At 37.8% G+C, this 13,629-nt stretch overlaps 1 protein-coding gene across 5 annotated transcripts in view; it reads left to right on the top strand.

The window, feature by feature from the left end:
• LOC126202948 (fructose-bisphosphate aldolase) overlaps positions 1-13,629 on the top strand; it is a 139,347-nt gene that overhangs the window by 91,230 nt on the left and 34,488 nt on the right. For 4 of the 5 annotated variants that reach the window (XM_049937050.1, XM_049937055.1, XM_049937051.1 and 1 more), the window contains exon 2: positions 3,056-3,257. In XM_049937050.1, the coding sequence (XP_049793007.1) occupies positions 3,075-3,257 (183 nt within the window). In that variant the 5' untranslated portion in view covers positions 3,056-3,074. Of the gene's footprint in view, positions 1-1,480; positions 1,629-3,055; positions 3,258-13,629 lie in introns of those variants that run through there. The other variant, XM_049937052.1, reaches the window with a different exon arrangement.

The following is a 13,629-nucleotide window of genomic DNA, read 5'->3' on the forward strand; positions in this document are numbered from 1 at the left end:
TCATGCAGGATTCCAACGGCGCTGTTTCCGCGTGGACATAGTCCTTTTTGAAAGGGATTTTCTTTCGGTTTTCACTGTTTATTGCACTTACCAAACTGCATCATGTAACTTACGTTTCTTAAGATTAATTTCCGAACTGAAAGCAGTGGAGCAAACAGGAGTGAAGCAATGGTGAAGTGGGCTGCCACAGGTGCCATGAAGGCAGATGAGGTCGTCCCGTACCAAAAGCTGAGTGCACATACCGCACTAAGCAATCACCGATCACGGCATCGCTATGGGTCCAGAAAGTCGTGCACTGAATGCATTATTGTGCATCGCAAGGGAGCAGTAACCGACCGCTACGAGCACATAGACTTCCCAAATCACTCTACAAGATCATCGATTATTTCCATTATCAACAGCGCTCCAGTTTTGTCTGGGAAGTCTGAGTTTCTTACTGGTCACGTGGAAACATATTTGTGATGATCAGGCACCCAATACCCTGGTTTCTTGCTACCGTATATGTCTTGTCAATAAAGTCTTCGCTTTCTGTCGTAAGGTGTCTCGGCACACTGCTCGTTGGAATGTTCTGCAAAATTTCTCGCCTCAAGACACTCATTGAAAGCTCTCTCTGTTTTCTTCCAGTTCAAATTCTCTGCGATCTGAAGTTTATTGTACAGATCTGTGCTTGTGAAGGTGGTTCAATGCCTTACTGCCTTTACGTTTTATAAGAATACCTTGAAGGTTACTGTGTTCATCAAACACTTTTTTTTTTTTTTAATTTAGGAAGCAGATAGCCCTCAAAAGCGCCGAACATCCGGGTTCATGGAAACGTTACTGTACCTCTTAAAGTTGCAATGCGGCGTATTTCTTGCGCCATGTGTACCATCAGATTAACGTGGCCAAGAAGAGGTGTGGATACTGCATAGCAAAATATGAACAGGCAAACACCTACCGAAGTCCAACTACTGATGTGTGGACGTTGGTTATCAAGAGATTTTGAGATGTTTTCGTGAGTCTACAAGGAAAATTCTACCCCATCAACGCCTTTTACCAGCACTAAAAAAACACTAAATTCAACGCACGCTGTACACTGCGTAGAACATTTCTCATCAGTCTGTTTCGGTTTCAGGTGTCTTTTCTCCGCACGATGAAATTGACGAACTCGACAAGTCTTAAAAGTGTGCTGTTTAACCATTCCGGATGTGTGATGTGTTTAAAATTTAGTTAATTTAAGCACGATTTATGGCTCCTGTTTGACACTGCCTTCGGTTAACAGGTTTACATGTTGCAGATGTGACGTAGACGTTGCGTCAGATACAGACAGTGTACAGCCATCGTCCCCTCTCTTCTCCTCCCCCTCCCACGACCTCCGTTATTTCAGCTGGATGTGGCGTGGCGCGCGTCCTGTTGCGTGATTGGCTTTGGCGCTTGAGTGAAGTGTGTGACCTGTGTGTCCCACCTTGCAGCAGCCAGCTGGTTCACGTGACTATCAGCACGAAACACCGAGTGTGAACTTGCGAAATCGCTTCTCAGTAAACGGGAGGCGGGGGCTTCGGGGCTCTGCAGACGAAGTAGTTGTCGATCTCTGTAGTAGTATCCGCCGCATTGCACTCGTGGAATCATCGTCGTTTTCATTTTGCGTAAAGGTACGCCTCTCAACAACAAAATAAGTACTATGTGAGAAGATTGTATTTAATTTTGCTTTTATTTTGCTATCAAATTATAGCGAACAGTTGCCGCTCGTTGTTTAGCACTCGGTAATCTTGCTCGGCGAATTGTACTTTACTACTTACGCCCCCTAGTGAATAAATTTTAATAACATGTGGGCACTGTGGATGGCCCAGGTGTGATGGTAACCCAGTAATTAAAATTATTTCTGGTGTGTTAAGGCATTTAGAACCGAGAAAAAATAAGAATTCAGACTTTTATTAGAAAGTCGTTTTTTTGTGACAGTTACCATGTTGGGATAAGTAAGATTGCATATGTTTAAGGTTTCTTTAACAAAGATATTCGCGGATCAGCTGACATAGCACCTCAGATTGTTAATGTCATTGAACTGAAGGGGAATGCTGGATTACAATAATCGTAATTTGATAGCTACTAATGAATAGAGGTAATTACAAATTTTTAACTGTCATTCAGAAGCCTATACTGAAAATGAAAGGATGGTGATGTGCTTTTTATTTGCATACTGTGTATTGTAGGTAAATTGGAGAAAAAAATTTTCTCTCAGCTGTCCATGTCAGATAGACCATAAGCTGTGTTGACTGGTAAAATGAAAGATTCCTAATAATGTATCTACAATATAACCTTGTGAGGAGATGAAGACAGTAGCATTTCATAAACAGATCAGAAATGGAGCACTATCTCACTGGGCAACAGTAGAGGAAGGAATTGGAGATAACTTAATGGAAGGAACAGTTTTGTTGTGCCACCCCACTCGGTGTTACCACGATTTAATTACGTCTCATAGTTGGCTCGGGTCACATTGTTTGGTACTTTCTGGAAAGCATTGTAGTAGTTCACAGAATAGCATTGAGAAGCACTTACAGTGAAATTCTGAGCATTTTATGTACAAAATTTTAGAGTGAGCTATGTCGTTATCTGTATTGCAGTTACCCATTGTTTGTCACACAATTAAAATGAATAAAGTGACATCATTATTCACTAATGTCATGCTGATGGATTTTAAACATGAACTGCAGGATGAGGATGATGTCAATTCGATTATCACTATAACTATAAAATCATTAATCATGTTAAATCTATCCAAGAAACTAAAATATGTTCAGATGCATTTGGGGAGGGGGAGGGGCAAGTGTGACACATTCCCCAGTAAAGCATACTATCCTACATTAAGTTATTGTGGTCTGGAATATAACACGTTGATGCTGTATGTGATATGCAGCACCATTACTATACATCCAGATGTGCACTGTAAAGGCAGAAGCCTTTACTTCCTTTGTCGTTATTTGATTATAACTTAGTGTACTAAACTTCAGTGTGATCATATAAGCTGAGATTGTGTGTCCTTTAATGGGAGAGTAAACTAGGACTGAAATTTTTGTTTCAGTGTGTGATCCCCATTCAACATGACAACCTACTTCAACTACCCACCACCTGAACTGCAGCAGGAACTGCGTCAGATTGCACAGGCCATAGTGGCACCTGGGAAAGGTATCTTAGCTGCTGATGAGTCCACTTCTACCATAGGCAAGAGATTTTCAGAAATTGGTGTTGAGAACACTGAAGAAAACAGACGTCTTTATAGGCAGGTAAGTCCTTGCAAAGAGAAGAATGTGATTACAGTCTTGTTACTTTTAGGATTTACATTAAGTCGCTTTACATTTGGTTCCTGTAATATAATTCTTATTGCACACTTTGGATTACCTGGAACAACAGATATACTTTTTTAAGATCAGTTTTAACTGCAATCATTTTCAAGACATCTAAGTAAAATTTCATGACAGATTGTCCAAACCAGCAATGCATAAAATGTTAGTCACATTGAACATCACACACCGAGAACAGTGTATTTTTCTTCTGCAGGAAACTTCAATCAGGTGTATTACTGCAACTGTTAATGTGAGAGATAGATTTCTTCCATTCAGCAGCCAGATGTTCCCTTCATTATGTGAAAAGTGTAACTGTTATTTACACATTTTGTGCAGTCGTCACCAAACCTCTGAAATACCTTCAACATTTATGAGGCCAGACAAATGTTTCAATAAGTGGTTTACTTCTGTTTTGTTAGGCACACATTTTACAGTAATGTTACATTGGTTATGGTGTTAATCATAGCTCATTTGTCATCTTTTTGGTACATACAGGACAAAAGTTTCCAAAAATAGTTTGTAGCGGTCCATACAGGTAAGAGAAGAGCTGTCTGCATTCACAAGTCCTTACCTGGCTACATCTGCAAGTATTTGATCCACATCATCCCATAAAGTATGCCATGGCACTGGTGATAGATGTGCGCCTGGCTTGGATTTTTATCTGTCGAATCTGCACTCGGCTTAAGTATCTGCTGTAAATTATTGGATAGACATATTTCATTGTCAGTCATGCCAAATTTAATTTAATAAGAAAACTACAAAAAAGTTTTGGTCCTTGTTTATGTTTGAGGCCATTTACGAAAAAAGTTCTGTGCCCGTTTTTAAACAATTTCTTAAGATATCTTGTAATTTACATTTAACAGAATAAGAACATAGAGACTGATCATGATTACTTTTTAATAAAACAAAGCCTGCCATATACTTTCTATAGTTAGCTTCTTTATTAGCAGAAACTGTAAGGGGGTCCACAGTCACACAAGGGGTGATCCCTGTGGTTAATGGGTCCAGGCAGGCAGGTTAAAAGGTTGAAGCCAAAGTCCAGACAGATGAAAATCAAGATAAATAGTATAAAAGAAACTTCACGTACAGTTAATAGGGGTAAAGCTAAGGGGGGTATCAAAGGGGTATCAACATACTTCATCAAAATATCAGGGGAATACAAAATAAAGTAGATGAGCTATTAGTGTGTTTGGATGACCTCAAAAATAACAATTAGATTGATATACTCCGTCTGTCTGAACACCGTGTAACTGTGGGCATAGATAGTGTCAGTATAAGTGGGTATAATTTAGCATCTTACACTTGTAGATCTAGGATGGATGATGGAGGAGTTGCCATTTTCATAAAACAATGGTATAAATGCAAAACTGTAGAAGTAAGCAAATTTTGTGTTGATCAGCACTTTGAGGTTTGTGCATGTGAACTTCAGCTATATAATGTAGTATTGATATTAGCAACAGTGTACAGGTCCCCATTAGGAGACTGGGAGCTGTTCATAAAAAAAAGTTTGACTCCCTATTATGCTGTCTGTCAGACAAAAAGAAGTTATTAATCTGTGGTGATTTCAATGTAAACTTTCTAAGTAATTCTGATAGGAAAAGTGAACTAGAAGTATTATTAACAACATATAACTTAGAATCAGTGATCAATTTCCCTACACGTATAGCTCAGGACAGTAGCACACTAATATATAATGTATTTGCACAGAAAGAGGATGTGAAACAAACACGGGCTTTCCCTGTGGTCAGACCACGATGCACAACTGATTAACTTACAAAACCTAACAGGGTGTACAGTTCAGAAACCATTAAGTAAAAGTGTGAGGTCACTCAACCCGGTATCTATACAACACTTCAGAGAAAGATAAGTGCAGCATATTTCTTGATAAATTTATCTCCCTCTTTGAACATTGTTTCCCATAGAAAATTACTAAGTGTAACACCACACACTTCTCAAAGAAACCTTAGATTACTACAGGTATTAAAGTGTCTTCAGAAAGAGAAAGAAAACTGTATGAGACAGCAAGAACTAGTAAAGATCCAGAAGTAGTTTTACACTATAAAAATTATTGTAACGTACTGAGAAAAGTTGTAAGGAACTCAAGAAATATGTAAGTTAGAGAAGAAATTAAAAACTCTGGCAATAAAATCAAATCAATATGGAATGTTGTTAGAAGGGAGACAGGAAAAGTAACCACTGGGATAGGTAGTGTTACACCATCCTAACCAACAGTACACAAGTACCTAATGTATTTAACAACCATTTCTTAAGTGTAGGAGAAAAAATTGATTGGAACAGTTCAAAAGAAAAAGCTAGGCAGTACATGGATGAGTCTGTTTTGAAACAGATTAAGTTTCATATAACAACCTCTTGTGAAATAAGTGAAATTATTAAATCTCTGAAAAATAAATATCTAATAAGATATTGAAACAATGTGGAGCAGTTACAGCTGATGTTCTGAGTCACATATGGAATGCATCACTAGCTCAAGGTATTTTCCCTGGCAGGTTAAAATATGCCATTGTCAGGCCTCTCTACAAAAAGGGGGACACCACAGATGTCAATAATTATCGACCAGAATCCTTGCTTACAGCATTCTCAAATCTTCGAGAAAGTAATGTACTCGAGAGTGGTTAGCTATCTCAACAGTAATGGGATACTTAGTAAATCACAGTTCGGATTTCAAAAATGCTGCTCCACTGAGACAGCAATATACAGTTTCACTGCCCACATAATAGAGTCTTTAAATAGTAAAATGTCACCAATAGGAATTTTCTGTGACTTGTCCAAAGCATTTGATTGTGTGAGCCATGAATTTATGTTAGAGAAATTACGATTCTATGACATAAGTGGAATAGCATATGAGTGGCTTAAAGTCATACCTACAGAACGGGAAGCAAAAAGTTTTCTTATATGGGTCAAGTGATTTAAATAAGTTTGCCACTTCATCTAACTGGGGTGAAATTACATTAGGTGTTCCACAAGGTTCGATCATGGGTCCCCTTCTGTTCTTGATATATGTGAATGACCTCCCTTCTTATGTGAAACAAGATGCTGAACTGACACTGTTTGCTGATGATACAAGCACAATTATTAATCCAGTAAAAGAAAGTCCAATTGAAAATGATACAAATAAGGTTTTTGGAAAAGTCATTAATTGATTTTTTGCCTATGGGCTTGCTCTAAACTTTGAAAAAACACAGTACATCCAATTTTCTGCTGGAAAAAGTACAGTTCCTTCAATAAATAAAACACGACAGAAGTCAGTAGACAGGGTAGAGCATACTAAGTTCTTGGGTGTACATATAGATGAGAATCTTAATTGGAAAATTCATATTTTGGATCTCCTAAAGTGACTAGGTTCAGCAACTTTTGTGATCAGAATAATTGCCAATTTTGAGGATATAGAAATTAGTAAGCTAACATACTTTGCAGACGTTCACTCTCTGATGTCATACGGAATAATATTCTGGGGTAACTCAACACTTAGGCAAAAGGTATTCACTGCTCAAAAGAAAGCAGTTAGAATAATGTGTGGGGGTTCATAGTCGCACATCTTGCAGGCATCTTTTTAAAAGATTGGGGATTCTTACAACAGCCTGACAATACATCTATTCACTAATGAAATTTGTTCTTAACAACATGGACCAGTTTAAAAACAACAGTGATATTCATGATTATAATACCGGAAAAAAGAAAGACTTACACTATCCTTTGCTCAACCTATCTTTGGCACAGAAAGGGGTAAAATTTGCTGCTATTAAAAGTTTTGACAAATTACCAGATGAAATAAGGTGTCTGACAGACAGCAGTAATAGCTTCAAAAATAAATTGAAATTATATCTCCTTGACAACTCCTTCTATGCCATAGATGAATTCTTGAATAGGAATAAATAAATCTATAAATATAGTATATGCATTTTGTGCCATTTAAGGGAATGGGGTAAGTAATAGAAATATTAATCTTTAGGGAAAAATTCCACGTGGAAAAAATATATATAAAAAACAAAGTTGCTGTAACTTACCAAACGGGAAAGCGCTGGTAGATAGACACAATAAAAAACACACAAACACACACACAAATTTCAAGCTTTCGCAACCCAAGGTTGCTTCATCAGGAAGGAGGGAAGGAGAGGGAAAGATGAAAGGATGTGGGTTTTAAGGGAGAGGGTAAGGAGTCATTCCAATCCTGGGAGTGGAAAGACTTACCTTAGGGAGAAAAACTTACCTTAGGGGTAAGTCCTTTTTCCCCCCTAAAGTAAGTCTTTCCACTCCTGGGATGGGAATGACTTCTTACCATCTCCCTTAAAACCCACATCCTTTCATCTTTCCATCTCCTTCCCTCTTTCCTGATGAGGCAACCTTGGGTTGCGAAAGCTTGAAATTTGTGTGTGTGTTTGTGTGTTTTTTATTGTGTCTATCTACCAGCGCTTTCCCGTTTGGTAAGTTACAGCATCTTTGTTTTTATTTTCATATGTGCATTTCTTCCGCGCTTGACACATTCCACATCATAACGGCTACCGTACCATGGGATTGATCAATGGAACACGCAACCAACTAACTAACTAACTATGTCCACACAAATTAAAACATTATGCTATAATTACTGAAACAATTTGTGAAATTTTCTGCGGAACATATCCTTAACGTTATGAAGTCAAATCATCTTGTAAAATCATCTGTTGTAACAGGTTGATTATTCTTAAATGTCAATCAGATCTGTTTATCATGTGTACTTTAAGCCATGGCAATGGCTGCACTTCCGTGCCAGGGATTTGCACTGTGTACTTTTCAATATGCGTAATAGAAACTTTGATAGAATCACAGACACTCCTCCCCCCCCCCCCCCTCCTTCCTTCAAGTAACCCTTTATCTGTTCATTGTGTTTTTCTTCTTCCTTCTGATCACTTCATACCAGTTTTCACTCTTCTAGCTTGGAATTCTTCCATATTGAATGATTTTTCCCTAAACCTTTACAAGTTATTTCGTCAGCTGATATAATTTTTTCCCCTAAATTCTTTTTAGGTCTCCGTACCTCAGTTGGTAAAAATGGAACCCTTAAAGGATCAAATTGTCTGTCTGTTCAACCGTTAAGACCTTTTTTTGTCAGGAACAGGCAGAGGTGTGAAACTGAAATTTGTCACATACTGTGGTCTACAGTTCCCTGCTAGAGTAAAGCTTGTAAGTCAGTACAATCAAAAGACACAACCATATGTCACATGTGCTGGTTTTCGCAAACTATCATTGAAACAAACCTATAGGTGAAAAATTTATACACGTCAGGCCTGATGGTGTAGCAGTCAAGTGTGTGCCAGGAAGCAGAGAGGGTGCAGGACCAAGTCTTGGTTGAACTATGTACTTTTCAGTCTTTGTTTTTACCTAGCCTTCAGCTGCCAACAGTGTGAGATGAGATGTCACCAGAAATGACACGGGATTTGGATTCCACGTTAAACAGTAGGTCCCCTATATCTGGTTGGATAACAGGGGTAGGTAGGACACACGAAAGTTGTCAAAGTGGTGTCCAGTAGAAAGACTTGCTCCAGGCCATTGAGCCACATGAAATTAGTATTATTATCTTTATATGTAATTGAATTTTTACAGAACCCTCAGAACATGACTCCCACTTGCACTTGTCCAGTTTATTGATTCGTGGATCCATCTTGACGTCTTATGCCACAAACATTTGAAGGCCTTTTTGGTTAATCTACTCTCTTTCATTTGTATAAATATCCAAAAAATTCCAGTATTCTTTTTCTCATTACTTCTGATATGTTTTCTACTGTATTGACATGTATTGGGTTACAAGCGCCCCCCAGACAAAACTTCTGCAAGGCATGTCCGAAACTTCCTCCTAATGTCATTTTCATTTTTTATAGCTGTCATAAAAATGTTCCGAAATTTTGGGTTACATTCTTTGACTCCTGCAGTTAAAATAAACGTCTCTTACATGCCACACTGCTTCTCAGAGATTTTAATTATCGGTACATGATCAGGACGTGGTTTTTACTGAGAAACTGCTCCTAATACTTCTAAGATTTGGTCCTTCTTTCCCATAAGTTCAGATGCTAAACAGAATGTCACAATATTTATAGTGGTCACTTCTTGTTCCCTTGAATCGTCAGATATTTGAATGAAATTTTTTTCCTCCCAGCAAAGTAATAATTAGAAAGTGCGCATAGTGTGTTCTGAAGCTTTACTGAAACTTGGGCTGGAGAAGATATGTAGCTATTGGCTACAACTTTGATTTGGTACGTGGCACCTTATCAGTTAAATACTAACTACAGAAGTCCAAAATTTTAGTTTGAGTTAAAGTCCTGTTGTCAGTGAAATGGTATAAAGATTCATGTGAGATGATTTTGATGTTTTCAGAAACCATGTTTTTAACAGATCAAATCCTAAGCCTTACTGGTTTGTTAGCATTGTCACGATACTGTTGTAAAACTCTTGTTCTTTCTTCTTCCATTCTTTTTAACTGTGTTTAAGGCTATTCTGCCTTCTGTCCTTCCATTGTTTTGTGCGTGATTATTTTCTTTCTATAAACCTTTGACAGACAAACATGAAAACCTTAGTTTTCCTGTAAATTGTATTTTAATAGATTCTCCCCCCTTCAGTAGTGTGTTTCCCACATCCACCTTAGTCACAAATCTTCGGATGTGTTATTGGAACTCTTCAACTCTTTTTACTGTGGTTGTTTGCACCATTTGATGTCGCTCGGAAATTTAAGGTGGTTGTTGTATTGTTTTAATTGACTTCCATAACTTGTAGCACTGCAGTTGAGCCTTTAATGCTAATGAAAACCATCTAGGCCATCAGGTGTGTTGTTGGGCAATAGTCACATCCAGCTGACTAAAGTTTGTCATGCCTTACTCTTGATGGACCTATAGCAAGCAATGTTAGAACACAGGTGACATCTCATGTCTCATTGAAAAATGGAAGGAGGGTACATTTCAGAAAGTATCCCTGATCCGTACACAAAATACTGAATCCCACAAGGAGCTTAAGGTTCTTTCGTGAGTTCGCACAAGGTGTCCACGGGCCCCCAAGCTATTGCAGCCTGTTCTTCCTTCCTGGGCTGTATTTCCTTCACAGTGCCCCTCCCTTCCCATCCTCACCCCTTCCCTGTTGCCCCCTCCTCCTCCGCTGCCCCCTCCTTCCCCTCTCTCTCTCGGTGTTCTTACTTATGTTTACCTGGCTATTCATCTGATTTCCTGTCTTGCAGTTTTGATCCCCTTGCCTTTTCTCTTTCATCCTTGCTTTTTGGTACTTTTGGTCCCATTTGGGATTTGACCTCCACTTCTAAATTTTCTGTTTTTATTGTGAGTCGTTTGGGGAAGAGCTTGTAACCCTACGCTATTGCGTACGATACTTATTAAAGCCTGTACTATGGTAAGTTGACGGGCTTCACCTTATAAGAAAGGATTTTGGTATATATGTTGACCGCATGTACCAGAATGGAGGCAAAATCAGACTTTCACCCACTCAGTAACAACAATGATACGTCAAGGAAGTCTGAAGTGCAACTACACGTTAGGACAGACAAGAAACGACACCGCAGATGCTACCAAATTATTAATAATACGGTCGCCAGCCTAATTAGGCATAACTGAGTTTCTTCCCAGTACAAGTTGATGAACGTTCATACAAAGCAACATGTAATGACACTGCATAATATGGTAAATTTTAGAACCCGAAAATCTACTGAACTAATGATTTCACTTTCTGTACTAATGTGAACAAGCCATAAATACACAACAATACACTATAATGTTTACTACAAACTTCGTACTGTCCATTGATCTAATTAAAATCGGGCATAGGTTACCCTAGAAATAGCACTTTCGAAACACACATACAATGTCAATTTTGAAAAAGGTAAAACACTAATAAATTTTGGTTTTATATTGACTTTAACTTTGCTGGTCAAATCAGTTCAGTACACTTCAGAATTTAGATGAATAGAAAAGAAAAAAAGGGGGGGGGACCCTGAAACTGTTATGATCACTGTACTGAAATTTTAATTATTGAGATCATGAAGCACTCAAGATTTCCAATATATGATTTACTACTCTTTTTGGTACTGGGAGATGAAGAAGCTTGCACAGGATAGAGTAGCATGGAGAGCTGCATCAAACCAGTCTCAGGACTGAAGACCACAAAAACAACAACAACAACTCTTTCTGTCTTATTTCCTGCTCATTTAATTACCATTTTATCTGCCTCAAATAATTAAACTTCATTACTAAACCAGTTTCAACATTATCTTCCAACCTTGCCAGACCTATATATTCATTAACAGCAAAGTTCTTTAAACATCATTCTAACATAGATAGGTCTGCAGGTAAGTATTATTAACATAAACTTTAAATCTTCATTTCGGGACACTCGGATTGCACAACATGTGGAAAGGACCCTGTCTAGGTTAGTCATGAGGATAATTAAATGATAGGACAGTTCTGGTAAAAGTTAAGTTGTTATTGAACAGTCAGGAACAAAAGTAACACTGGTCCACATGAATACAATACTAAAAGTTTCAACCTGTTCGTGTCGATGCGGCGGTTGGCGGGCGGCGAGATGGCGAGGCGCAAAGCACACATACAATCACAGCTATGGCTCTTGATGTATCGGCACTTTGCTTCTTCTTAGTGTCACAGTACTTTTCCATTTAGTGCCTATGGAATATAGCCATGCTGTATAGTCGTCGGAAACGGCACATCCGAGGCTCAATGAAATCACGTTTTCCAGGAGAGCCTCCTCGATCCAGAGCGTGTTTCTCAGACCGATGCCCAACTCCAACTACTACTGCTGAGCCCGTTATGCCGTGCCGCGCCCGTGTGCATTTTCCCGCGCTCGCCTGCCATCCACCTTTTACCGCTCCCCTACAGACAGGGTATTCACCAAAGGTTTTGCATTCCACATATCCTAATACATTGCCTACGTATGGACCAGGCGCATAAATACAACTTTAACCTCTTACAACAGTTTCAACATTTTTTACATTTCCATTTTGTTATAATATTGCTTGCAATTTAACATAAACATTAATATTCACATCGAAAATTGGTTACAGTTCCTTTAACATCATGGCATGAAAAGAAAAAGAAATGAAATCAGAACATCGATTACACTAATTTAACGAAAATCAGAAGAAAAAAATTATTATATGTACAGTTGTTGTTGTTACACATGCCCCTGTTTCCAGTAAATTTCACTAAGTGCAAATTTGATGGGAACACTAATTTTTATATTTATACAGTGGTTCTGAATCTTTGTGTGAATTTCCCATCCAAAAAAATTTATACCACAAGCTTCCTTTCACTCACATTATATAGGTCTACACTTTTTAACATATCAAGAACATTTACTTATCATTTACTTAAGTGCCTTTGGCACAGTCCACTCTCCTATCACAACATTATTTAAATAGCAAATTACTCATTTTTACTAAATTTCTCAAAGAAATAATTTCAAAATCTGGAACACAAACATTTAACTACAAAAGCAAATGCAAATATCTATATACCTATATACACAATAAGACAATTTATTGCTGCTTGCATTGAATGGCAGTCCATTTCCTTACTTACAAAAAAAAAAGAAAAAACAATAATATTTAGAAAAATCACTACATATATTTGCTGCCTATTATTCAGATTTTGGGCAATCCATTTCGCATCATTTTACCACATCACCTGTACCACACTCACAATTCTCCATTGACCATTTATCTGCCCTCATTGGTGTTTGGCAGTCCTTTATATTATGGCTCATACACTGCCCACTTTAATTTTTTTACAGTCCCATCTTTTATTTGGCTTGCAGCATTTACCCTTTCTTTTCAGTAAATTTCTCCATACATCTTTACATTTACAGTACATTCGGTAATCTGAAACTCACATAAGTACATTAGCACACTGTCATTGGTATACATACATTTACAAAGATTAATTACATTTGGAATAAATTAGTTTCAGCATAAGATACAGCATATTTAATGCAAATTGCTCTCTGAGAGTACTTAGGTCACTCACTCCTAGGGACATACCGTTTCAGGTCCACAACATTTCTTACACCTAAAGGTCTCTTGGATTTTGGGTAGATCAGGTAGTAAGCATTATCGTGTGGAATGTTCTGTATTATATACGGTCCATTATAAATGTATTTAAATTTGGAAATTTCATGCTTCAGTTCACTAGACTTTTCGTGGGTTTTTAAAAGTACATAATCCCCAATTTTAAATTTTGAAACTTTCAGATTTTTTATCATGTCTTTTAGATCTAGATTCAGCTTTTTGCTTTGCCCTTTTTCTGACTAA

This window comes from Schistocerca nitens, chromosome 9 (assembly GCF_023898315.1).
Source record: "Schistocerca nitens isolate TAMUIC-IGC-003100 chromosome 9, iqSchNite1.1, whole genome shotgun sequence".
NCBI lineage: Eukaryota > Metazoa > Arthropoda > Insecta > Orthoptera > Acrididae > Schistocerca > Schistocerca nitens.